Source organism: Mus pahari, chromosome 5, assembly GCF_900095145.1.
Source record: "Mus pahari chromosome 5, PAHARI_EIJ_v1.1, whole genome shotgun sequence".
NCBI lineage: Eukaryota > Metazoa > Chordata > Mammalia > Rodentia > Muridae > Mus > Mus pahari.
In genome coordinates, this window is record NC_034594.1 from 153,805,396 (window position 1) to 153,832,931 (window position 27,536).

A 27,536-nucleotide genomic window follows, 5' to 3' on the forward strand; every position below is an offset into this window, starting at 1 on the left:
CCTCTTCCCCCTCCCCTTTATCTCCCTCTTCTCATCTCCTCTTCTCTCTCTCTCTCTCTCTCTCTCTCTCTCTCTCTCTCGCTCTCGCTCTCGCTCTCGCTCTCGCTCTCGCTCTCGCTCTCGCTCTCGCTCTCGCTCTCGCTCTCGCTCTCTGCAGGGTGCCCCACCTTCTAATTCTGCCCTAGCTTATTGGCCATCAGATTTTTATCAATGGTGACACTTGTACACAGTACATAAGGGATTTTTAGTCCCTACATCACATGAGTTTCTGAAAAGAAAAATAAACTGATTTTTTATAGGAATTGCATTGAATCCATTGGAAATGTTTTTGCAATTTTTTTTACTTTAAAAAACTGTAATTACATCATTTCCTCCTACTCTTCCCTCCCTTCAGCCTCTCTGATGCACCCCTTGCTCTCTTTCAAACTCCTGACCTCTTTTTCCTTAATTGTTGTGGGGGTATGTATATGTGTATCAAACTACATAAGTACAACCTGCTCAGTTCATATAATGTTCCTTGTGTGTATTGGCTGACCATTTGGTATTGGATAACCAATGGGGAAAGACCTGGGGAAGGCCATATCCTGGGGAAGGCCATATCTCCGACTCTGTTCCCCGGTGCCCTTAGTTCTTTGTCCAGGACTGAGACCCTGAGAGCTTCCCTCCTTCTGTGCTAACATGTCCGTTAATGTTTCCACTCTGATCTTGTTTACGTAGCCACACAGCTGGGACTTCGTGGGCATGGCCCATCTCTCTGACATTTCCGGGAGACACAATCTCACAGCTAAACTTCGTGTTCTTTTGGCTCTTAAGATCTTTCTAACCTTTTGTCCACAACAATCCCTGAGCCTTAGGAGCCAGAATTGTGTTGTTGATGTATCTGTTGGGACTGGATGCTGCATGTTCTCTTGTTCTCTGAAGCTTAAATGGTTGTGGTTCTCCATAATGGTCTCTTTTGGTTGTAAGAGAATTGTCTTTGATGACAGGTGAGAACTACACTTATCTGTGAGTATTTAGGATGCAGTAAGGGATTGAATTAGTAGAGAAAAGTCAGTGTTGTAGATTGACCTCCAAGATCCATGACCTCACTCACCCCAGGCAGTTGGCTAGATTTCCAGGACTAAGCATGGTTTCTTGTTGAGCAGGCCTTACATTCAATTAGTGAGTGGCTGGTTACCACCACAGTATGTATGCTACTGCTACACTTGAAGGGTTAGTGTGCCACGCTGGTTAGTGTGGTTCCTAGGCACCCCAGGTGGTAGGGCTACAGGCTGCTTCCCTCTCTTGAGAGCTTGCCTGGTGCCCTCTGGGTACTATGAAAGAAAATCCTGAGAGAGCAGACTTTCAGGTCAGTTCCAGCTCAGGTCCTCTGGGTCCTAAGTCCAAAGTGCATTCATCTTCATCAGTAGGGACTTATCTTTAGCTTCTGCCTGTGGGAGGCAGCCAAGGGCAACAGTCTATGTTTTAAGAGTCTCTTGAACAACCCTGACCCACAACTCAAAAGGGAGTCTCTTGTGCCTGATGTTGGAGTTTTTGTCACATGGTCTGTGACTCTTAGAGGGAGCTTTACCAGAAAAGGTTGGAAATCTTCATTTAAACTACATGTGTATACGTACATGCAGACATATGTATTATCCTAGGTAGAGAGATGATGCTACGATGCGTTATGGCTCTCCCAGACGTCCTCACTGTTATCTAACCCCCTCCTTAATGTGTTTAACTCCCCACACTCTAATTAATCCCCAAATCTTCCCCATTTCACCTTCCCAGTCACTTCTGCCCTGTGGTTGCCCTCTCTCTTGCTCTCCCACATGCTGAATCCCCTTGACTTTCCTGGTTTCTGCACTCACTCTAGGCTGTATGCGCCCATCTAAAGACTCGGAGCTAGAAGCAGTAGATGAGACAGACCGAGCAAGACTTGGTTTTGTTTCTGGGCCTAAGTTTCCTCACTATATTTTCTAATCCATCCAGTTGCCTGAAAATTTCACAGTTTTGTTTTTCCTCGCAGCTAAATAGTATTCCACAGGGTATATGTACTACATTTTCACTACCCGTTTGCTGAAGGACATTTAGGTTGTTTCTGTGTCCTAGCTGGAGCCACCAGGACCATGACAGAGCAAGCCTCTGGGGAGGGAAAGGCTGAACCCTTGGGGCGGAGGCAGAGGAATGGGTAGCTGGGTCATATATCTGCTGGGTTTGCTTTCAGCTTTCTGAGACTGGGACCTTCAGAGTGACCGGACCAATTTGCAATCCCATCAAGAGTGAATGAGGGTTCCCTTCCCCCCACACCCACTCCAGCGTGTGCTGCCAATCGTTTTCTTGATCTTTTCCATTCTCACTGGCAGAAGATGAAATCTCAAAGTTGTTTTGATTTATTTTCCTAGCTGCTAGGGGTGATGAACACTTNAAAAAAAAAAAAAAATGTTTCTTAGCTATTTTTCTTTCTTCTGAGAATTCTCTTTTCAGATCCCAAGGTCATTTTTTAAATGGGTCATTTTATTTGTTCTTGTTAGTTTTGCTTTAGGATTTTTTTTTTTTTTTTACATCCAGAATGGATGTAAAAGAAAAAAAAACAAAACAACAACAAAACAGTCATCAAAGATATAGGTACCAAATCCAGGTCAACCAAGAGGCCAGCTTTAAAAGTGTACCTCAGGCCCATGAGGGACTGATCTTCTACTTCATTTTAAACTATGGCCACACAGCTGCTATCCATTATTCTAGCTTCTGCATCCACAAAGCACAGATGGCTTAATCTTGCAAGGCCTCAGTTTAAAGACCAGCCCCTGTACCCATAGGTCATTCTTTATAGCAGATACCGTTGCCCAATGAAGAGCAACATGTGGCCTCCACTCAAGGACCATGGCAGACTTCCTTCACTGTGTGTGAAATGAGTCTCACACTGTGATACCATGGCCGCTTCAGTACAAGCCAGTTATACTTTATTAATGATTGGCATGCAGCCGCATCCCGCCCCTTCACAGGCAGCTGAAATATCAGGCTGGTAACAGAGGGGTTCATATTTGTTACTACTGGGTTTATGGTCCATCAAATGAGGTAGCTAATTGTCACTATGCTTATATACTAAGAAAATTATATATAGACTACTGCAAGGACACAGCAGAAAGAGCGGAGTTTGCCTTTTCTGTCTCAGTCTCTTGTCGTTAGGAATCTCTTCCGTTCTTACCTCCTCTTCATCTAATTTTGGTGGTTTGGCTAAACTCAGAAATTTGTCCACTGCCTTTAGGATTTTATCTTTGGTTTGTTTTGTTTTGTTTGTTTAATGGAGCCGTACAGGGTTTTGGTTGTTGTTTTTTAAGGTTTCTCCTATAACATTTTAAATTTTCTCGGCGTCTGTTGTTATACTTCCATGTTTATTGCTGATGCTGTTAATTTGCCTTGTCCCCTCTTTGTTTAGTTGGGCCAAGAGCCTATCAGTCTCCTTTGTCCTCTCAAAGAATCAGCTGTTATATTAGTTGATTCTTGGGTTGTTTTCTCCGCTTCTATTCCCTTTGTCCCCGACCCTTGTCATTTACTACTTGGGTTGTTTTCTTCGCTTCTATTCCTTTTGTCCCCGACCCTTGTCATTTACTACTGTGTATTGCGTTTGGGTTTGGTTTGTTCTTGTTTTTTCAAAGTTTCGAGTTACATCATTAAGCAACTCATTTGTTTGTGCTTTCTGATTGTTTTCAGTGTAGGCACTTAAAGCTAGACATTTCACTAATGGAGGATATTTTCACTTAATATAGAGTCTAGATGATTAAATGTGAAACTCTTGAAATGTTTTATTTTTCTAATACCATTGCTTGAAGAGGGCCCCATTAGTTGTTAAAGATTCAATAATATTTCTTTCTGTTTATTCATTCCTTATTTTAAAATTACTTTGAGAAAAGGTCCTACTGTGTGCTACAAGGTTTAATTTGAACTCACTGTGTACCCTAACCTGGCCTCAAACTCGTGGTCCCCTTGCATCATTGCCCTGCATTGCTGCTGCAGTTGCAGGCATGCACTGTCAGAGCTATGCACTCTCTCTGAACACTGTGCTCTATGCAGCAAGGCTTCCCGAAGCTTCTCTCTGTGCAGCAAGGCTTCCTGAAGCTTCTCTCTGGCCTCTCTGCAGTCCTTCGGGCCTGCACAACTCCTCCTGCCTTCCCCCACCCATCCTCGGTATCTGAATCAATCTCTCTCTCTCTCTCTCTCTCTCTCTCTCTCTCTCTCTCTCTCTCTCTCTCTCTCTCTCTCTCTCTCTCCCCCTAGGTAGATATTTGGAGCTACAAATTTCCCTCTTAGGGCTGGTTTTAATGTGTCTCATATTGTGTTTGTATGGGGGTGGGGTGGGGTGTATGTGTATGGTCTGAGTGTGTGTGTGGTGTGATGTGTGTGTGTCTGTGGTATGTGTGTGTGGTGTGTGTTTGTGTGTATATGGTATTTGTTGTGTGCATGTGGTATCTGTGGGGGGATATATTGTGTGGTGTGGTGTGTGTGCTGTGTGGTATGTGGTATGTATATGTGTGTGTCTATGGTAGATAGGGTACGTGGGTGTTGTGTGGTGTATGTGTTTGTGATATATGGGGTGGTGGGAAGTGTGTTTGGTGTGTGTGGGGGGGTGTGATATGTGTGGTGTGACCTGTGCAAGGTGTGGTGTGTGTGTATGATGTAATGTGCATGTGTGGTATTTGGTGTATGTGTGGTATGTGTGTGGGGGTGTATGTGTGTGTGGTATATGGGGTGAGTAGGTGATGTATGGTGTGTGTGCATGTGGTATATAGGGTGGGTGGGTGATGTGTGTGTATGTGTGTGTGTGTATATATGTGGTATATGATGTGGGTAGGGGATATGTATGTATATGTGTGTGTGTGTGTGTGTGTGTGTGTGGTATATGGGGTGGGTGGGTGATGTGTGGTGTGTGTGCATGTGGTATATGGGGTGGGTGGGTGAAGTGTGGTGTGTGTGTGTGTGGTATATGGGGCGCGTGGATGATGTGTGGTGTGTGTGTGTGTGGTATATGGGGTGGGTAGGTGATGTGGTTGTGTGTGTGTGTGTGTGTGTGTGTGTGGTATATGGGGTGTGTGGATGATGTGTGGGTATGTGTGTGTGGTATATGGGGTGGGTAGGTGATGTGTGGTGTGTATGTGTGTGTGTGTGTGTGTGTATAGTGTGTGTGTGTGTGTGTGTGTGTGTGGTGGTCTCATTTTCATGTACTTTGACCCCTACCTGTTGATTCTCAGACTACACCATGCAGGTCTCCTCCTCTGATGTTTCTGTGGTTGATGATCTCCTCCAGTGACAGATAATTTGTTGGAGACATTTGAGATCTCTTAACACATCCTGAATCCTCCTGTTTTCCAATATACACCAAAAATTGTGATTGTGGGGGCTTGAGCTACTCTCTAAGACCCCCGGCTCTGCTGGACTTCCACTCCCACAGGCCTTTTCGAGGGAGAGCATATGTTGGCAGCGTCCGGTCTCCTGTAGGTCCTGCGGCTGTTGGAATCGACTCTTCTGTTAGTTTTTTCCGAGAGAATTCAGAATCGTGATTTGATTTTGATTTTTAAGCCAGCCAGAGAGTTTCTGTCTCTTGAGATAGAAATAAAGGTGTTTCATATGCTTGATTTCATACCTCAGATTACATTTACACTTACGTTAATTTTATTTTGTCAGTAGTTATGGTCTTTTTCCTTTGTCCGGTTTTCCTGTCCAGTTTTCTAACTTGTTGCTTCTTTAGATCAAATGTGCCTGGGTGGTGTTGTCTCTGTTTCCCATCAACCTCCATGGGCTGGAATTACCTTCTGGGTTTGTTTATGAGTGTTCCATCTTTCTGACTGCAGTGGTTCAAGTCACTTCCTCCAGGGGCAGAGAGTGTAGCTTATGGTGGGCACATGAGAGGGTGAATGAGCTCTGGGTTCAATCCGAGACCCTGTGTTGACAGACGTTCCCTAGAGCATACTCAGTGTTGCCCGGGTTCAGACTTACTGCCTTGAGGCTATCCATTCTGTTTCTCTTCCTGCTAAAGTGAGATCTGTTTTCATGAGGCTGAAATCGGTGTAGCATGGAAGAGGTCATCTCCACTGTGCTGGTCAGAGGCATTACATACATCCACAGTATGTACACTTCCAGAACCTTCTCCCAGACAATAAGGCTTCATATGCACTAGCAAAACCTCCACACTACCCTCCCCTTCCAGCCATGGCAACCTTTCTAAGAATTTATCCATTCTAGGTACCTTGCACATCTGGAATCATAATTATTGTTCTCTCTCTTTGTGCCTGGCGTATCTGTGTTATGATATCTTTAAGGACCATCCATGCTGAAGTGTGTATCCGAATTTCCTTTCCTTTCAAGGCTAGTTAATGCTCTGTGGTCTGTTGGCAGTTCTTTGTAGCTCTCCATTGATCTGTTGGGTCTCTCTCCTGTAGACTATAGTTAGAGCACAACTGTCTACACCAGATTGGAGCTTCTGATCCCGTAGCTCATTTCAGATCTTTGAGGTGTATACATGGAATTTCAGGAGCATATAATTTGACATCTAACATTTGGAGGAACTTCTCACAGTTCCCCACAACAATGTCTATATCTGTTTAGTCTGTAGCAAGAGCATACTGGATTCTAATTTCCTCACCAACACAAATTCAGTCCAGTGAGCACAAGGTAATCTCTTGTGATTTCGACTGGGTTTCCTAATTGTCAGTGATTTTAAGCATCTTTTCTTTTCTTGTTTTTTAAAGATTTATTTTATTTATATGAGTTCGCTTTAGCCATCTTCAGAACACTGCTGATTGAGCCTCAGCTCTTCTCCATTTTTAACTTACTTTTTCTCTTTCTTTCTTTCTTTCTTTCTTTCTTTCTTTCTTTCTTTCATTTCTTTTCTTCCTTCCTTTCTTTCTTTCTTTCTTTCTCTTTCCTTCCTTCCTTCCTTCCTTCCTTCTTTCTCTTTCTTTCTTTCTTTCATTTCTTTTCTTCCTTCCTTCCTTTCTTTCTTTCTTTCTTTCTTTTTCTTTCTTTCCTTCCTTCCTTCCTTCCTTCTTTCTCTTTCTTTCTTTCTTTCTTTCTTTCATTTCTTTTCTTCCTTCCTTCCTTCCTTCCTTTCTTTCTTTCTTTCTTTCTTTCTTTTTCTTTCTTTCCTTCCTTCCTTCTTTCCTTCTTTATCACTTTCTTACTGTTATATGAATCCTTTATATATTGTCATATTAAATAGTAAAATAAACGATTTCAAAAATAAATTTCCCTCCCATTTCTTATTCTAGAGACAGAAAGATCTTTTCTAGAAAGGAATCAGATGATGATGAACTTGTTGTCTCAAGTTTAACTACTCCTTCTATTCAAAGCTTACAACCAAAACCAGACACTAATGTTAAAGAGGTAAGGATGTTAAAGAGGTAAGGTGTACCTTAAAACCATTAACATGTTTTCCACCATCTTGGCGCCTGTGGAGGCCTGCTGGGAACAGGACTTCTAACAGCAAGTATGTCTGGAAGGCTGTGGTGCAAGGCCATTTTTTCTGGCTACAAGCGAGGTCTCCGGAACCAGAGAGAGCACAGGGCTCTTCTTAAAACTGAAGGCGTGTATGCCCGAGATGAGACGGAGTTCTACTGAGGCAAGAGATGTGCTTATGTGTATAAAGCAAAAAACAATACAGTGACTCCTGGAGGCAAACCAAACAAACCCAGAGTGACCTGGGGAAAAGTCACTTGGGCCCACGGAGACAGTGGGATGACTCGTGCCAAATCCCGAAGCAACCTTCCTGCGAAGGCCAGTAGACACAGAATCTGTGTGATGCTGTACCCACCCTGGATTTAAACTAATGGAGAGTAAATAAATAAAATTAGATTTGTTTTTAAAAATTAACATAAATTTTGATACAAGATGAATAGCAAGTTTCAGAGTTAAGAATTCAGTTAACAATTTCCTGCCCCCCCCTACACACACACACACACACACACACCACCTTCTCCCATTGTAAAAAGTTGCAATAATGCCTTCCAAATTGGCCACTGATACTAATTTCTCATTTCTTTTTTTTTTTGACATGTAAATATGGTTACAGTTTATAATACTACCTAACCTTTATCACCACCAGTTAATTGTTCTATTATATTTTGTTCTTGCCTTGTGGGCACATTTGCTACATTAGACTTTTAACAGTCATCCTGTGGCAATGGATTTGAAGAAAACATATGCTCCAATATTTGAGGTCAACCTCTGTCTGAGAATTCCCACTGCGAGTGATTCTCCAGAGGACCCTGAAGGGGCGACTCGGAAGACTGAGAAAAACCTTGAAGAGTCTTTGCTGTGTGAGGATGAGGAACTGGAGAACCGGAAAAGAACTGCAAGTGAAGACCTGCTCAGCCAGTACAACCAGCCGAGCAAGTTTGGCACCCTCCTGAAACGCATCCTTTCAGGTGAGGCCAGAGGCAGCAGGTAGCAGCTGGCAGTAAAGAAAGAAAATTAGGATTATGCCATGTTAGTTATGCCATGTTAGCATACTTGCTAAGGGGAGCAATGACAGACCGTGAACCACCTTGTGGTACATGCCAGTGGTAATATCATTCACTATGAACCACCTACAGTGTCACTCTGGACTTCAGGATGAGTGGCACTTAGAACAGCTGGTAAAAGCCCAGGACTGCCACCTGGTGGTAGAATATATGCCTAGCGTATGTGAGGCCCACAGGAAAGGAAAAGAACACAGTCTGGGTGGGACTCTACTCCAGATGTCCTATCAGAGTCTGGGATACGCTGCTGGAATTCCCCTTCCAGCCAGGCTCAGCAATTGATTCCCAGGGTATTTAGAAAATACTGATATAGATTAAGTTGTTGTCTTGCATTTTAAACTGTTAATGAATTTTTGCTTTGTCTTTGTTTCAATAAATTTGAATAGACTCAGGACTCCGGCTTGAGTCTGACCAAGAACACTTCTATAATAAGTACGTATGGACCATTTTACAAGCATCTGTGTTCTGTTGGCTTCTGCAATCCCTTGAATGTACTCTTACGTATTGTTTTCTCTCAGATTTTTTGAATTCCCAACAAACCTCTTTATGGATCCCAACAGACTGGACTTTTCGACACAATTCCAAAATATGATAGCAACTATAGAAAAGTATGTCAGTAAGTATCTGAAAGGCTTGGTGCCTTCTTTGGCAATCTTTTTTAAATCAATGTATTTTGGTGCTCTTAGTGATACATATGGTATCACAAATAAGAGATCATGAGTCCCAGTGTTTAATCATGCGATGTTTATTTGAAATTATTTGAAGATGATGATGATGATATGTGTGTGTGTGTGTGTGTGTGTGTGTGTGTGTGTGTGTGTGGTGTTAGGCTTTTCTCAAGGAATAGAACTGATAGAATAAGTTGCATGTATGTACATATCTATGAAAAATCTCCCTAAATATGTATATATGCATACACACACATATATAAAAGGAGATTCATGTATGCATATATATGGGTATATGTGCGCGCACACACACACTCACACGGGGATTTATCTAAGTGGTTTACAGGCAATATTGTTTGACTAGTTCAATATTAGCTGTGTTACAGTGGAAAGGCCTAGAATCAAGTAGTTGTTCAGTCTGAGAGACTAAATGTCTTAGCAGTCTCCGTAGGTCACTAAAGTCTCAGGAACTTCCTGGAGAGTTGCTGGTCTTCAGTCTATATTGGAATTCCAAAGAAGCCGGTTCTAACACCAGTGAAAGAATATCCCAGCAACAGGATAGATGAGCTTGCCAGCCAGAGTGAGGGCAAGCAGGTAAAAAGAAGAAGCTTCCTCCACCACCACCCCCCCCCCCGTGTCCTTTGATGTGGACTGCCACCAGGGGGTGTGGCCCAGATTTAGGGTGCATCTTCCCAGCTCAGAGGACCCAATCAAGCCAATCCCTCACAGGATTGTCTAGCTGCTTGTCTTTTCATATATTATAAATAGACTTAAGTTGGCGTCCAAAATTAGCCTGCATGCACATAAAGAGGATGCATAAAGCGTTAGCATCAGGAAAGCAGCTTAAGGCTTGAGTTATGTGAATTTTATGTCATAGCATTCATTACAAAGACCTTGTTTTCCACCTTGAATACATTTTAAATGATTATTTTTTCAGCTCGATGAATATAATCTAAGATTATATGACAGTGTTCATCCCCCACAGTGAGTTTTAGAAAAAAAAAATTTAAGCCTGTAGGACCCTTAGCAGCTCAGTGGTCTTGTGACAGTGTGCTAAATTCATTTGCTGTAGGTCTACCCCACAGCCTTCCATGCTTTAGCATGGTGCACTTGTTCCCCCCCCAGCCCCGGAATTTCTCACCTGGAATTAACTGCTTATCTATAGAAATAATAGATGTGAATCATTCTCTACTAATGTTTTTTAAATTTAGGGTAGAGATTCACTATGAGGACGTAGGTCCTCCAGCACTCTTTCCATAGATTCTTTTTGCCACTTAGATTTTCTTTCTTTCTTTTTTTTTTTCTTTTCTTTTTAGATTTAAGTTTCTTGGGTTAAAAACGTGTGATTGCTCTCATGTCTTTTTTTTTTTTCTTTCCTCAGTATAAAATGATTTTGTCACGTGATTGTTTTGAAATTTTCATGATAGAATAACTCAAGGCTTCTGTGAACATCACTTGTGCATGCTCATCACTGTGAACATCACTTGTGCATGCTTGTCACTGTGAATATCACTTGTGCATGCTCGTCACTGTGAACATCATTTGTGCATGCTCGTCACTGTGAACATCACTTGTGCATGCTCGTCACTGTGAACATCACTTGTGCATGTTCGTCATGTGCTTTTGCTATCCATGCTGTGCTCGTCAAAACCACACACCCAACAGTACACCGGGGGCCATTGAATCAACAGAACCGATTTGATTCTTGGAGCTGCTTCCCGCCTGGCTGCTTTCTATTCCATGATCTGGAGTCCAGACTCACATGTGACACTCAGTTCACTGGACCCTTGGGTCTTCCCATCTAGGACAGCTCCTTTTCTCCACTTTTGTGACCTTAAGGGATTTTTAAAAATAAATGTACTAGTTATCTGCCGGGGGCCAGCCCCAGCATGGGGTGTTTCTTTGTCCTTGTCGGTTCTTCTTCTTCTTTTTTTTTTTTTTTTTTTTTTTTTTTTTTCGAGACAGGGTTTCTCTGTATAGTCCTGGCTGTCCTGGAACTCACTTTGTAGACCAGGTTGGCCTCGAACTCAAAATCCGCCTGCTTCTGGCTCCCGAGTGCTGGGATTAAAGGTGTGCGCCACCACACCCGGCTCTTGTCGGTTCTTCTTGAGACAAGGCAGCGGAGGGGGAAGAGCATAGGCGGAGGGTAAGACTTTGTCTTAAGAGTTTCTGGGGTAAGACTTTGTCTTATGAGAAATTTAAGGTTGCTGTATAATAAAAAATTTACTTATCAGTCTAAGTTCCTATGCTATTGTAGCTGACCTGCCTTCTGTGATCCTCTGAGGCCAGAAACTTGCAGTCTCTGGCACTGAGCACCCCATCCTAAAACAGCAGGAGATTAAGTAAAGGATTAATTGCCAGAGCCTTTCCCCTGATGCCTCTTGCCTGTCAGGCTAGGGGGATGTTTAGAGCAATAAACTTCTATTGAACCAGGAGAAGGAAAAGAGAATAACACTAGCAGAAGGAAAAACTTTTACATAGTCAAATATGCATAACCTCACATAAATTCATATTCAGCTTCATTCATGTTCATTTACTCATTTTCATTCAAACCCAGTTGGGTCCAGCTTGCATGCATTCTCACAATTACATACTTACACACACACACACACACACACACACACACGTATACATTCTCACAATTGCATACATTACATACTCACAGACACAATCTGTGGAGCAAAAGACCAAGAACTGGTGCAGAAAGAACTCACCCATTCTGGATGAAAAATTCACTCCAATCTTTATTACATAGAGAAAGACAAAACTTCTACCTTTTTAATGCTAAATGAATTAAACCCATGTTTGTAAGAAAAAAAGCTTTGTTTCTTTTAATAAGACTAAGCCTGCCTTGTCCTTACCATGGGACCTCTGCTGTCCATGGTAAGGAGAAGCCTGCCTGCTCCTTCTCTCTGCAGCATCTTCTTTTTCCCTCTTTCCCTCTGCATTCTGCACATTGCTCTCTTAGTATTTTATGCTACCTATAGTTTCTAAGTTACTCCACTCTGCATTCTCCTTCTAATCTAAAAAGTGTTCTAAGAACTTCTCCTCAGCTCAGTTCCTCTCACCTCCGTTCCTCTCACCCCGGTCCCTCAGTTCTGACTCTTCTCTTTGTCCTCAGCTCTTAAACATCATTCAGAACACATGATCACATGTTACAAAGTTCATCACAAGTTCACACAAAAAAATCAAATCATAAGTTGAGATAGAAGTTTACAACAGAGAATGTTTTACATGCATATCCATTAGGAGTAATTATCTGGCTAAACATCTATCATCTTTCTGAGCTCCACAGGTTCACTGAAGATTTAAAACTAATAACTAAGTTATTAGTGAAGTTTTGTATAGATAGACCCAGTCAATATTTTATCTTCTGTTCTAGCACCTATAATAAATTGTTAGTTGCCTTTTAATGACCTTTGGTTAATTGTTTTACAAACTCTTGGAATGTGCTCTGAGTAGGAGAAGGTCTGATTACCATCTTAAGAGCAATTAACTGGTGACACTTGGGAGACTGGCAGAGTTCTCATTGCAGCTTTGACTATCAGAAAAGGACTTAATGGCAGTCCCATTATAAAAGAGCTTAATAATCATAGATATAATTTTAGAAATTCTTATAGGATCATCATTAAGACTTAAGTCATCTATTTGTCTATATAGCATCACTATAAGACAGTACATCTTCGTGGATCTGCAGAGATCTGCTCCAAAGGGGGTGTGTTCCTACTTAGTGATTGTTATATATGTTTAATAATAACAGGAAAAGCATATTAATAGCAGGAATCTTTCCTAAAATTAGTCCCTCACAGCCTTTCTTATTGAGGGCTCACCTGTCACAGATTATATAATAATCTGAGGCAGGCCACTTCAGAATGATCACCTGCTAGTTATTAGCTTGTCCCATTATGGCTCCTGACAGTTATCCCATAGAATATATCAGTTTGGCTTCTCTGCTGTGGTCACATGATGAGCAATAGGCGCTCGCTCCATTTGGGGCATGAATGTTGTAGCAGTCAGACAATCCTCTTACTGCCTTTGGCTGAGAGCATGTAAAGTCGCACATCTTGTTACTAGCAATGCTAATTACATGACTTGGCTACGGTGGTCCTGCAGAAATTCATAAAAGAAATGCAAATATCATGGGGGGGTTTTGCTGAAAATAAAAACCCAAGTTCATTAATTTTAGCATTTGTTGGTGGAAAACCCTGCACTATGGACTGTGGAGATGGGAGTTTCTGTTCCTCTAATGCCTTACATATTTGTCACCTGAGATTCATTTGCTTTTAAATTATTATTTGTATAAATACATGTATACAGATGAGCATATCTGTGGTATATGTTTAATTATATTGAATTCTTAGATTATATTTTCTGTATAGCAGGATGACTTTTTATTCTCACCTGCACTGTGTGAAGCTTTCTGGGTGTCCCCAACACTGGTGGGAAATGCTATATTGCCACCTTTTAAAAGTTCCTTTACCTGTTGCCATGAGGAGGCACATTTTGGAACTTTCTGTCTCACTAGGAATTGATAGACGGTTTGGACTTCCTTGCCTGAATGCTCCACACGTGTGTCAGGTGTTTAAGGCACTTTGATGAGGGTCTACTTGCTGCTGAGAGAGGTCTTTGAAGTGTTGTAGCCAAATCTGTCATCAGCTGGAAGGCTTGCAAACGTTGTTCTCCTTAGCTCCCCATTCTCCTCACCAGTGCCACCCGGGTTTGTAAACCCCGGCACATCAATTGACTTCTACCATGCCTTATGCTTTTGGCTTTGTATCTGGGACTTTCTCAATAAGCGCCACACTGTTTTCTTCTAGAAGTTCATCCATTTGTATTCTGTGTTTATCATCATCTTGAGTTTATTTGTGTAAGCCATAAAGTATAGGACAAAGTTTCTTCTCTTGGTTGGGGGTGAAGGGACGTGACCATAGACATCTGACCTGTCAACTCCTTTCCAATACCAGTCTGTGTTTGTTGTATCTCTATGCTATAGCTAGAACAACACTCTCCACACAAGAGCACAGGATTCTCTGGCTCTGTTTTCAGCATGGCACCTCCTACCACAACTGTTATCTGTGATGGTTCCTTCTGTTGGTAATGTTAAATGCAAACCTTTGTACATGTTTGTAAATGCCCCCCAGACACAGAATAGTGTCTACTCATTAAGTCCCTTAGCGTCAGCTTTTAACAGGCCTAGATGCCATGGCTAATTTTTAAAGTGTCGCTTCTGAGAGACATCTGAAAATCCTAACTGTTCAATGTCCTGTTCCAGCCTCAATCGTCCCTTTTCACCAAGATCCTCGCCTGTCTATCCTTGTTGATTTGGTTTCAGTTCCGGATTTATCTAATGAGACAAAAAGTGTAGTCAAATATAAGAAGCAGCACCGATGGCCAGATTTCCATATCCTCTTTGACACAGACACTGACTACCAGAACAAAGTAAGTTTCCTGACAAGACATCTTGGAAGTGGTTGGTAAGGGAGCAGAACCCCACTGCAATTATTACATGAGTGTGATGTATGGAAACCTTCAGAGCATCCTATTATCATTCCAGTTTGTCTCCCCTGTGGTCTCTGGGCTGCACTTACCATGGTTTTTCAAGTTTCCACTGTGGAAACGAGTTTTCTTCCCTGTGGTTCTTTTTATGACCTTGGTTTGCCATTTGCCAGCCCTTCCCTAACCACTTAAATGCATTTTTTTGGTCCAAATTCACAGTAGAATATAACTATCTCAGCTTATGTCCAAACTCTGTCCTAACCAGATAAACTATGTCTTAGGAACTAAGTGAAATCAGAAATACACAGGCCCAGAGCAGGCTGAGGAGAAAGTCGGATGACAGGCAGTGAGCTAGATGGTTGGTCTCTCTAGGACATAGTTCAAAATAATACCTTGATTACAAATTAAATATCTGAGTAACCTTTGCATGAAAGTCATGTTATCTATGTTTCTTAGTCTTGTTTCCAATATGTGGCAGTATTTAATTCCAGTTCTAGACAGAATGAATTGCACAAAGACCATCATTTGACAGAAACCATCAGCTTGCCCAACAGTGCAGATGAAAGCTTTTAGTAAGGCTTCCGTTTCCAGGTGGCACAGGCTAACCATCGTGACATTTTCACTCACAGATTGTGGCTCTGCTGACGATTATTGGGAATGCAGTGGGCCTGGCTAGCGACTACAGCTGCAGGTTTCTGAAATACTGTTACATGGTAGAAAAGGCCAAAGTCATGACTACAAAACTGCCGTTCATGAAGAACTTAACATCCATCGAGTTTAAAAGTATAATACATAAATTCAGAAGCTACCTAAAGCAGATTGTGACCATGACTATTGAGATGCGTATTGGAATTTTTTGTGTGAAGACTCTGGATTATCAATTAGCATGCTTACCATATGTTGATGGCATCATACAAATGAGCTACGACCTGTTACAATATACCATTGAGGACAAAAGTGCAAATCTATTAGAAGTAAGTCTTTATATTTTCCCTCTTTTTTGTTGAATTAATTATTAATGAATCCCAGCTCGGGGTCACTTCCTGCCTCAATCATTTATGTTCCCAAGTGACACACACACACACACACACACACACACACACAGCCTTTATATTTTTATATGCCTTAAGCAGCACAATAGCTGGCCTCCATGCTGCGAGAACCTGCCCCAACCTGCAGGGCTCTCAAGGGAAGGGAGCTACAACAACAAATTTTGGGATTAGAAGACGCAAAAGAAGGAGGCAAGACAAAAATTCTGTTCAAGCCTCATTTACTCAGGGGAGATGGGGAGCTTTTTAAAGCCGAAAACCGCAAACAGAATTTGCCCAGGTACACAGGTCAAACCACGGTGCCAGGTAACACATTAAGGTCAAAGGAATGTCCACACTGTAAAAAGGTCCGGAAAGGAGTGCCCTCATTGTAAAATGTCCCGAGTCAACTACAAAACGAAGCAAGATAATGGAAGACGCAAGAGTGTTAGATAATGGCCCTGGGACAAGATTCCAGAGGCTTCCGGGCCCCAACAAGAACCTACCTCTGCCAACAATTCCTATTTACCACTTATTAATTCTTATGTTCCATCTTGGCTACTCTTCGCTCCAGTTAGCCGTCTGGGTGCTCCCCTTGCTTGCCTGCCCGCCCCAGGGTAGACTCTGCCCCTCCTCTCTCCACACTGTCCATAACCACTCCCCTTCCTCTCCTCCCATCCCAAGCCCAGGACATCCTAAATCCCGCCTCTGCCTGTCCTCCCCACCTATCAGCTGCTGCCTTCTTTCTTTACCAATCAGAACTAACTGAGGGCAGGTTCCCAGAAGCTACATGCAGACCCTCTCCTGCAAACAGATTTTGGGGGGAGCAAAGTTAGCATTCGTAATACAAGCAGCTACACCTTTTCATAAGAAAATTTCAGATTAGATTATAACTTGAAGATATACAATCAAAAATACATATAAGTATTATCCTCAGAAAATCCCCAAGTACTGTGATTACGTTTGTTTTTGTTTTTAGTCTTTATCTGTGTATAAGTGCATTTCTGTATGTGAATGTGACACATACATTTGCCATGACATGTGGAGGTCAAAAGACAAACTTGAGACGTTGTTTGACACAGTGTCTCTTGTTTGTATCACGTAAACCAGGCTAGAGGCCCTTGACCTTCCAGAAATTCTTCTTCTCCACTTGATTTGGCCCTAGACCCCTGGGATTATAGACATGCATGTTCTTGTGTAGTTTATGGAGATGCAAACTTTGGTCCTCACACTTGCAAGTACTTTACCCAACTCAGCCCCTCCTCAGCACTTACATGTATGTTTTTATTAAATATTACTTCCTTTAGAACTTTCTGTGACTACATGGAAGACTGCACCCCATGTCACTGCCCATCTCTTTTTTTTCTTTTCTTTTCTTCTTTCTTTCTTTCTTTCTTTCTTTCTTTCTTTTTTTTTTTTTTTTTTTTTTTGGCTTTATAATGTACATCATTGTCTGACGTCATTGTTCCCCATACCCCAGTTAGAACATAAGACTCACTATGCTATGGCTTGTCTGCTTTCCAGAACAAATATGGATCCCATTATACTAGCTGTTGCCTGTACCAGCATCCTCCCATAGTACCCAAGACAGGTTTCAAGACCAGAGTTTATGATAATAGCTATCATTTTTTTTTTCTTTATCTGGCCAGACTACCAATTCTTCTTAAACCCAAAGTTAGAAGCTACCCATCGACTGTGCCTCTGCAGTGTAACTGTGAGAGGATAGATAGCATCATTCTCACACATACCAAGTCTAATGTAGCATAAAACCTTATCCAAAGTAGCGAACAGAGCTTGGGTGGACCAGGAATAATTTTCAAGAAAGATGTTAATTGCAAAAGGAGAAGTGCCAGTGGCGTGGAAGCAGAGTTGACAGGATAGTGTGGGCAAGAGTTAATATAGCTAGATTCAGTTGCATATGACTCCCACGTGTAACAACAACAGCAACAACAACAGCAGCAGCAGCAACAACAACAGAGCTGTCACCTACACAAGTTAGAACTAATTTCTCTTGTGGGCAGTAGTAGTGCCCATATAGTGACTTGTAGCGGGGACGGTAGGGCCACATAGCCACAAAAAACATCTACAGGAGTACCTAATTTAGGACTGCCTGAGAGACCAAGGATTGGCGGTGCCAGACAATGTCAGCCAATCAGGAACTGCTGTTTAGACGAGATGCTTTCTTGGGACCAATGGGGCTCAGGTGGAGGGTATTAAAGGAGATTGCAGCAAAGCTCGGATGAACTTGCTGTTGCATTCCCCACCTGCTCCCAGAGTCTGTGTTGTTGACTCTGTGTCACCTCACCTACCCCCAAGGGTAGGTAGGGTCCGGCGGCGAGTAGTCCAGGGTACAGGCAACAGTCGCTGAGAATACTGACTGCTTTGAGCTCACTGTGTGCCTTCCCCTAAGCATCTCTAATGTCACATCCTGTTGGACAGCAGGGCAGAAGAAGGCAACATGCCCATTATGGGTCTAGGAAGCTAGGCAATGCAATGCACCAATAGAGTTATCTTTTTAAGAGCCTCCTCATACCATCTCTTATTTTAAGTTATATTTATTCATTTCCCCCAAATAATGTTTTTATTAATTCCTTGAGAATTTCATACAATGTATTTGATACTTTTCACCCCCTTCCCCAAGTTCTCCCAGATATCCACCCCACATCCCTACTCCACAAATTTATATTTTCTCCTCCCCACCCTCTTAAATCCGTCAAGGTCCATTCTGCTTTGCCCAGCTGCTCTTGGGGGTTAGAGCCTACTCTGGATGAAACCGCTAAAGAAAATTGGCTTTCCTTCTTCCAAAAGCTATGAAATGCTAGGAGCTCCCTAGCTAGGGGTGGGACTTCCTGCCTGCCTACCTCCCCTCTCCATGCTGAGGTGTCCTTAGGCTTGGCCTTGGAACAGGCCTGTGCATTCTGTTACAACCCCTGTGTGATGTAAGTGTACCTGCCATGTTGTGTCCATAAAGCACTGTTCCTCTGAAGTCACCCACCAGCCCTGCCCCCTCCCCTCTAAAACGCCAAGCTTTGAGGAAAGGATTCTGATGGGTGTCCCACTTAGTGATCAGCGTTCTGTAGTTCCTCATGCTTTTCACCGTGACCCCTTGTGGATCTCGGTGTTAATTGCCATCTATTGCAAGAAGAGCTTTCTCTGATGGTCACTGAATTGAATTGCAATTCTGCATTGTTGAATTGCAATTCTGTAACTTACCACGTACCTAATCTTAGACTAATTTGAGACTCGGTTCCTTGTATGCAAAGTAGAGAAAATAACACCTAATCAGCAAACACAATAAAAGAGGACCACTGACTGGAGAATCTAGTGTATAAACAGTCAGAGTGACCATTCCAGCCTTACTCTGTGGTCCTCTTCACGCGTGTTTCATAAAGTATTGTGCATCTCTTATAGCATGTATGTTACATATGAAATCTACTCAAGCACTTTGAGATCACAGTAGAAGGATTGGATTGTGCCCGTCCTGTTCATACTTAGGATCATGTCCAATTTGTATAGCATTGCACATCCAAGTGTATGACATTGCACTTGTAGACATCAGCATTCTGAAATGAAAAGAGTGGTTTCCTAAAATAGTGAAACCATTGCATACTTATCACTAGTGTGCTAATCCTTTCAGACTTTAGACTCGCTGCTGCGCCAAATGGACTCGGAGCCTGTGGAAGTGGAAGAATTTGTGATACATTTGAATTTTTTGGATGGCATTTTCTTGAGCTTGTCTGAAGTAGAAAAGGATTTCTGCACAATTTCTGAGCTGTATTCCATTGTGAGGCATTACCAGATCGATGTGTCAGAAGAGCAGATCGCCATCTACAAAATCATCTTCATGAAGTTCAATCATCTAAAAACATCCATGAAGTTCGTCGCCACGAATAAAGAAGCCAGTCTCACTAAATTCAGGAGCAGTTTGGAAGCATATATTGTCAACCTACGAGTGGATGTCAGTAACTTAAAAGATAAGGTAAGTGCCTTTTAAATTTTTTTACTATTTTTATAGTTATTTTTATATTTTAAAACTTTTACCTTAGTCTCATATAATACTGTGCTTTTATATATTCTTTTTCTATGGAATCATAGCTAAATTATGTAATCCAAATATACTTACCAACTGTGTGGTGCTGTGAATGAGAAATGTCTTCCATTTGAGCCCTTGTCCCCAGTTGGTAACACTGTTTGGTTACTAAGGTGTGGCCGCACTGGAGGAGGTCCATTTCTGGGGGTGGGCTCTCAGAGTAAATTCCTCACAGACCCCTGCTCTGCCCTCTCTGCCTCCTGTCTGAGCTTGAGGGAGTGAGCGCTTAGCTTTCTGCTCTGGCTGCCCTGCCTGATACTTTAGTCATCACTCCCTGCTGTGGTGGATTTTTATCACCCTGGAACAGTAAATCAGAATAAACCCTTCTTTCTATAAGCTGCCTTGGTCACAACGTCTTCTCATAGCATCAGAAAAGAAGCTAAGATACCATGAGATTCACAAATAGAATTTTGATAATTTGTGAAGTCAAATAGGACATAAAATCACATATGTCCTTCATAATAATTCTACCAGGAATTTAGCATTTTCTTCATCTCTGAATATGATGAATAGGGCAGCAAAGTTCTTCAACAACTCCATAAAATGGTGGACACACGTGAGAGAGTGTGTGTACGTTCACGAACACACACACACACACACACACACACACACACAGTTTTCCTAAAATAGTTCTAAGCATTTGAGTCAAATGGTAGTATTCACTTTTCATTCACTTTGTCATGTGAAAAAGTGGGTTCTTTACTAAAGATGTTGCCAGTAGAACATGTTTGTATTCTGAACAATCTGGCTTCTTTCCTGCTGGTTTTAGATAAGAAGCCCTATCCTACTGTCTGCCAGCACTCCAATACCAAGAGCCAAGGAAATCGTGCAGTCTCTCTCAGCAGAAGCTGAAAGCTTGACTCTCAAGGTGAAAACCTACTCAAACTACCAGAACTACTATGATGAAGCCCATCTCCATCTGAATGCTGTCAGCATGGACGAGATGAGTCATATAGTGTTGTCGGAAATCTCCGAAATTGAGTGTGACCTGATGCTGAGGAAATTATTATGGGAAGCACAAGAAGAGTGGGGGACATATTTCTGGGAATGGAGGAACTGTACTCTCCAAAGCATTGATATCGATTTAGTGAAGAACAACGTCTCCAAGTGGCTGCATATAATCATTGTACTGGAAAAAGGTAATGTGTGCGCCTCCAGGCTTCCAACCTACCAGAGGCAAAGCATTCTCGCCTTAGATTGTCTGGTTAAAAAATGTGAACAGAGTGTCAGTCTACATATTTTCTGGTATTTACAGGCTTACCTAAGAATGATATGGTAACCCTGCTCAAACAGTCAGTGTCGGACTTCAGACAAGAGCTGCCGATCATCACAGCCCTGGGAAATGCCTGCCTCAAGGCGCGGCACTGGGAGGCTCTGCAAGGCATCACTGGAAGGTCATCCGCTCTCAATAAAAACCTCTCCATAGAGAAGCTTCTAGCTCTCAAGGTAGATACAAGTAGTTGACAAGAACACATTGAATCGTGAGGGGTTGGTTTTAATTATGGGCAAGGAAACCTACCATGAACATAAACTAGAAAGCAGGGCAGTTGGCCAAATGCCTGGGCCACTGGGGAGTCAGAGATGACACCGACAGTGGGAGAGGGCTAGGTGACACCTACAGTAGAGCTTGCTAGTTTTCATTTTTACCTTCATTACTGAAGGGAGAGAGCAATAACACTCTTTTTATGTGACAAACATCATTCTTTTACATGCTTATTCTTATAGAAATGACATTTTATAGGAATAGAAATATCAAATGCCTGTAGTTTATTTTATACACAGTAAAAATGTATTACAAATCTATTAGGATATCTTTAACAATAATGATATTTTTTTGGAATGCCAAATCAGTCACAGTTTGATCCCCCACAAAACTCTGTTGTATAGAGCTGTGGAGGTGACTTAGTCTGTAGAGAGCTGGTCTAGCCGTCTGGTCCCTGGGTTCTATTCCTAGGACTGTGCATGGGCACTCCTGTACTCTAGGCCCTCTGGAAGTAGAGGCAGGAGGGTCAGAAGTTTGAGGTCATCCTTGACTACATAGCCTACTTGAGGCCAGCCTGTTCTGTATGAAATCCTGTCTCAAAAGGATAACAATGCAAATGAGAAGCTATACTACATAAAAAGTTTGTATTTCCTTTGCTAGCCTATAAGAACTCCCATTTATGTTTAATTTTTGGTAATCTCAAGCCAGCATATTATAACCATAATTCTGTCATAAGGAGGAATATGGGAAATACTTTGAAGGAATTTTAGAGTTTTTCAACTCAGACTATTTGAAGTCTCTAGTCCCCCTCCTGAACCCCCAGCGTGTCTGGTCATAACTCCTGTTCATGATTCCATTTGTTTGCTCAAGCTCTGTTCAATAAACTAACATGCCTTTTATTATTCACCTCCAAAATTCTCCTTTCTTCCTGCCCTCCCCTGGCTCAGTAATCGGCAGCTCTGTTCTTCCAGCTCCTTCCTTGAAATAACATTTGCATTCTCCTGGTCACCTAGTCTGCATACATTTCCTGGCTTGCTCCAGCTCCTCCTAAGTGGATCTCTGCACTACAGAGCACTTCATCGGAGACAAGGATCAGCGATAACAGCTGAGTTCATTCGAAGTAGCTCGCTGAAAATCTAGCACACCTCCAGTGTTTTAATTGCCATGTCTTGGATAATTGGAACTACTCATGCATAAGTCAGGTTAAGGCATTACAGGTGGCCAGCTGGTGGCCTGCTTGAGACAGTGTCCTGTGGCACCCCAATAAAATGCCTCTAAGCCATCCTTGACTTAGTAATATGATGGGTAGTTTAAAGAGAAAGTCTGGTACAGATTTTAGAGGGTCCAGATTGGTGAACACAAAGAGAAGTGAGTAAGTTTGCGAATGATGAAGTGGCCCACAGCCCAGGGCCAGACATCACACTTCTCTCTAAGTTTTAATGGCAGAGCTAGGGAGAAGACAAGCTTGTAGCAAACCCCAGTAAACTCCTGAGAGGTTCTAGTAAGGGAGGAGTGGTCAGCCTATGTAAGTTTACAAAAACCTGCACTTCTTGTACTTGACCAGGAGATGAGAGTCATGCTGAAAGAATTTGTGGGATGTCTTCACCCTAATGAATGCAGCCACCTTTGTAAGATTATACAGAATGTTATGCAGTTGTGTGGCAAGGCTCTGTCTGAGAAGCACAAGCTCTTGGGATCCTATTGTGTGAAAAGCATGCTATAAATTAGAAGAAAAAAAGAGCTGTCCTGCCATAGCTGATCATTTGTTTGTACTTTTGAGACTTTGTGCTCTAAGGTAGCAAACATTAAAGGCATCTGGCGTCCTTCTAAAACTGCCACAGTCTCACTGAAGACAACCTCTTGGTCCCTTAAGCTTTGATCATAAAGACTTGGCAGGACTAGATTCACATGGCTCAGGTTTTGTCTGACACATGTCTGTGTCTGGATTTTATTTTTAACCATCTCAAGTATGTTGGGCAAGATAGGTTATCTTTAGCATAAAACTTTTAGATAGTTCTGTGGATTTTCAGTCTATGTTAGCTGAATAATAGATGTTCAACAGCAAGCTTCTTTCTCAGTCTGTTGGCTCAGTCCATAAGCACTCCTAGTCAGTTCCAGCCCTGAATGCCATCTTTGGTAATGGATAACAGATGGTGAACATCAGTCATTTTCTGCTTCATAGTTCCCTCTGTGATCCGTTAGCAAAACCTAGAGATTAAACCTCATTCTTAGCCCTGTAGAGATTATGTATAGGAGTAGCAGTGGATTCAGTTTTCTAATAAGAGAGAAAAAACAGTAATCCCAGACAGTTCATTCTAAAGGTAGAGACTGAGAAGTTGTCTGAGTCCCTTCTAGTCTGGTGAGTGAATCTAACAATTTTCTGTCAAGAGTTTAAGGGACCGTGAAGTCACTGTGTATGGGAGGGAGGGCTATCTATTTCACTGATGCATTAAAAAAACCAAAGCAAACCAAAACACCCTTAGTCCTAGGCAAAGCAAAAGAAGCTATAGAACTCTTGAGTCCTTCAGGTTATTCTCTTGGGTCAATACTCTACTGCTATAAGCTACACTGTAGAAAGAAAAAGCTCACATCAAAGTGGCAAAGACAGGGATTAATGCAGAGGAAAGGAAGTTGAAGGGAATGGCGTTGTCTGCACATACACGAGGCACACACAAACTCTTCACCATGCCTGGGACAAGAGGAAAAGGACACGCAGGTTGAGCAGGAAGCACGTGAAGTGGCTGGAGTGACCAACAAACTTCTGTCACCACATGGACCCTGGAGTTAACTTCACCAGCATCAGGTCTTCAGTTTCTTGCACTTTTCAAGAGATGGGTTTAAGTGTTCCATTTTAGATGCCTTGGGAAGTATTTGCTCCCTTGGATAATAAGTAATTTCTTCATTTCAGTTGTTTCCGTATGAACAGAAAATAAATGAGATATCAATCTCAGCAACTAACGAAGCTGCTCTTGAAAAAATGCTGTTTAAGATCATCGATCTCTGGAACACGACTCCCTTGCATCTGGTCCCTCATCACACAGAGGGCCGCTCCATCCTCATCATCTCCTCTACTGACGACTTGATAGCCCAGCTGGAAGACTCCCAGGCCATCCTTGCAACAATCAAAGGATCGTCCTACCTCAGGCCAATTAAGGTAGCTGCTGTGGGCAAAACCCTGGGAGTGTTTTCATTTTCCTCAGTCCCATCAGTTCAACTTTTCTTTCTGCAAACTCATATTTGATTCTCAATTATATGAATCTTTAATATGTTTACAGAGAAGATAGAATATTTAATAGTGTGAACACTAAAAATAATTTTATAGAAGTACTTATTATTTATGAGGAAACATCAAAGTTTAATTTGAATGGGTAAGATAAATTTAGATGAGATAGAAAAATACTCCCACAAAATATGCCTTTACCAGTTTCTTATAACTCATAGCTGGTAGCCTTGAATCTAATAACTTATATAAAATTAATTTTTAAACTTAATAAACTTAACCAGATACGTACTAATAGACTATTCAATAAAAATTTAATGTAATTGGTATACAGATGTGTACCTCAATATGAATAGATTAGAGAGAGTCATAGAAAGTTATGTGCTCAACAAATAGCATTCATATTATTTGTACATAGGAAAACCATTTAAGGGACAGTGTCATTTAGATGGGCCTTAAAGAGAAAAGAATGGATTACAAGGAGAGAGTAGATTATATTGTCAAACAAAATAAAATAAAAACAGAAACCATACTCAACCTAAAATGAGATTTAAGAAATGTAATTTAACATTTTGACTTTAGAAGTTGGCAGCAAGAACAAATTTACATATTTGACCTGGTTGCAGTTAGATAAAGCCTTGTGAGAATGCATGGTGCACTGAATGCCTTTATTAAAATAAAAATTGGAAGTTGCAAATTTGGCCTTTAATTTTGGCACTTGCAGAAATAGAAGCAGTTCAATCTCTGCGAGTTCAAAGCTAGCCATATCTACACAGCTTGCTCCAGGCCACTAAGGACGACATAATAAGACCCTGTCTTTAAAAGCAGTCAACCAATCAATCGATCAATGTCATTTATACTATATTTTATCAGTTATACTTTAACACAATATGGGAGCAAGTACAGAATGCTGGTAAATGCCAAAAGACAAGTGTAAGTGAGTTAAAAGCAAACCTCTCTGGGGATCAGTGGGGATGAGCTTAGCTACTGGTTTGTAAATAAGCAATGTATTATCAATTTTTAACCAGTTTCTCACTATTTTTAGAAATGTAATAGTTAGAAAAAAGATCTAGACTATGGAATTTTCCAAATGAAGCCCACTAGGCAGGATGGTGGTGCCCACCTTTAACCCCGGTCTTCTGAAGCAGAGGTAGGCAGACTCTGAGAGATATTATGTGCATATGTATACATGTAGAGACAGAATTGACATAGGGGTTAGAACAGTGCCTACCAAACACCTTGTTATGATTGTTCCATGACAGAAATTGTTCAGTGGCTCACTCATGTTAATTTTATAATCTGTGCATGTTACATACGTTAATTTTAGGTATAAGTGCAAGTTTTACAAAAAGATTTGTCTATCATGTAACCTAGGAGAAAATTGGATGACCAGGACATCTGAGAACTGGGCAGAGCCAGCTCTGTCTCATTTATGTGACTCCTTATCGGGAGTTTTGTGTCAGTTGCCTCACCTCAGTTTCTATTATGTGATTGTTATAGAGTCATTTCATGTATTTTAATTGTTATATGTGGATTTTTTCCCTCTTTTGTAGCAACTTGTGAATAAATGGAATCAAAACTTAGCCCTCTTCTCTCAGACCATTGATGAATGGGTGACCTGTCAAAGAACTTGGCTTTCTCTTGAACCAATCTTTCAGTCTTTAGAAATACAAAAGTAAGAAAAAAGATACATATGTTTTTTAAATATGAGGAATTTAACTGCTATAGTCTTCCAGAAATGATTATCTTCAATGAATGAACATCAGCTGTGGTTTAAATGCGAACCATCTCCTATTGGTCATGTGTTTGAATATTTGATCCTAAGTGATTTGTGTTATGTAGGAAGGCTGGGGAACCTTTAGGCAATATGGAGCCTTGCAGGAGGCAATGGATCATTGAGTATAAGCACTGAGGTTGTATAGCCTGTGGAACATCCTATTTGTTCTCGGCTTCCTGACTGTGGCTACTGTGTGAGCATCTGGCCTCCTGTTCCAGGTGCCGTGCCTTCCTATCCTGGTATAATACAGCGTGCGCGCGCACACACACACACACACACACACACACACACACACACACAAACGAACTGTAGGCCAAAGGAAACCCTTCCTTCCTTAATTGGTTTTAGTCACACATTTTGTTCCAGCAATAGGAAAGTGGCCAGAGCACCCCCAGGAATGGCTCCGTTAGACCATCATGATTATTTTCTCATTCACAGATCACTCAAGAATCATCTTACACTTGAAAACTTAATTCCCTTAATTGCTAATATAAAACTATAAAAAAAAAAAAACCACTGAGATGCATCAGAACATTACAGTTCTTAAGCCATAATGTTATGTGTCTCTTTAGTTCTGGAAGATTAGTCTGGTTTGGATGTGAAAAAGAAAGCTGCTTTTTAGTGGCATCCATCAGTGATATTCTATCACTTTGCACCAGATTCCCCCCTTCATTAAACAGCACGCAGATTAATTGGCTTCGAGCTTCTTAAGGTGCTTAGAATACTCACACGGAGACAAATGAGCCGTGCAGGCAGAATGTAGAGGACTGAGAGAGTAAGTCCTAGCCGCCATTCTGAAGTGAGTAGGAGTGATATGCATGTGGAATGCCTGGTGAGTTGTAGAAAACCATGATCAAGTTAATTACTCTGAACCTTATTTTAGAAACAAAGGCAAACTATCAGAAGTTACAGGTGAGAACTGTTTAAGTGGAAGTATAGCTTTATAGGGAACAAGACTGACTTTTGTCACACATCTATAGTTCTCATTGTATGGATGCTTGGTACTACTGTTAACTCATAGTAACAGTTTGGAACTGTTCTGTTCAGTTGTTCTGAAACCCCTCAAGGGTAAATCCACACACCAAAGAAATGTACCCTTTATGGTTACCACAACTTGAACCTTTAAATTCAGACTTTAAAACTACTTCTTACTAAAAATGTTTTTTTTTTTTTTTTTATCAATAAAGAAACAAGATGGTTGTTCTTTTACCAAATTAGCTAACATAGGAAAGAAGACAGCATTTTCAACAAATGGTGCTGGCACAACTGGCGGCTATCATGT

The 27,536-nt window shown here is 41.5% G+C and overlaps 1 protein-coding gene and 1 pseudogene across 1 annotated transcript in view; both read left to right on the forward strand.

The window, feature by feature from the left end:
- The window catches only part of Dnah14 (dynein axonemal heavy chain 14), a 218,934-nt gene that overhangs the window by 24,683 nt on the left and 166,715 nt on the right, over positions 1 to 27,536 (forward strand). The window contains exons 10-20 of the mRNA XM_029538709.1: positions 7,245 to 7,359; positions 8,132 to 8,399; positions 8,879 to 8,924; positions 9,011 to 9,108; positions 14,433 to 14,599; positions 15,286 to 15,630; positions 19,322 to 19,663; positions 20,544 to 20,913; positions 21,030 to 21,220; positions 24,166 to 24,411; positions 26,031 to 26,152. Of these exons, the coding sequence (XP_029394569.1) occupies positions 7,245 to 7,359; positions 8,132 to 8,399; positions 8,879 to 8,924; positions 9,011 to 9,108; positions 14,433 to 14,599; positions 15,286 to 15,630; positions 19,322 to 19,663; positions 20,544 to 20,913; positions 21,030 to 21,220; positions 24,166 to 24,411; positions 26,031 to 26,152 (2,310 nt within the window). The remainder of the gene's footprint in view (positions 1 to 7,244; positions 7,360 to 8,131; positions 8,400 to 8,878; positions 8,925 to 9,010; positions 9,109 to 14,432; positions 14,600 to 15,285; positions 15,631 to 19,321; positions 19,664 to 20,543; positions 20,914 to 21,029; positions 21,221 to 24,165; positions 24,412 to 26,030; positions 26,153 to 27,536) is intronic.
- LOC110322214 lies at positions 7,423 to 7,797 on the forward strand (annotated as a pseudogene).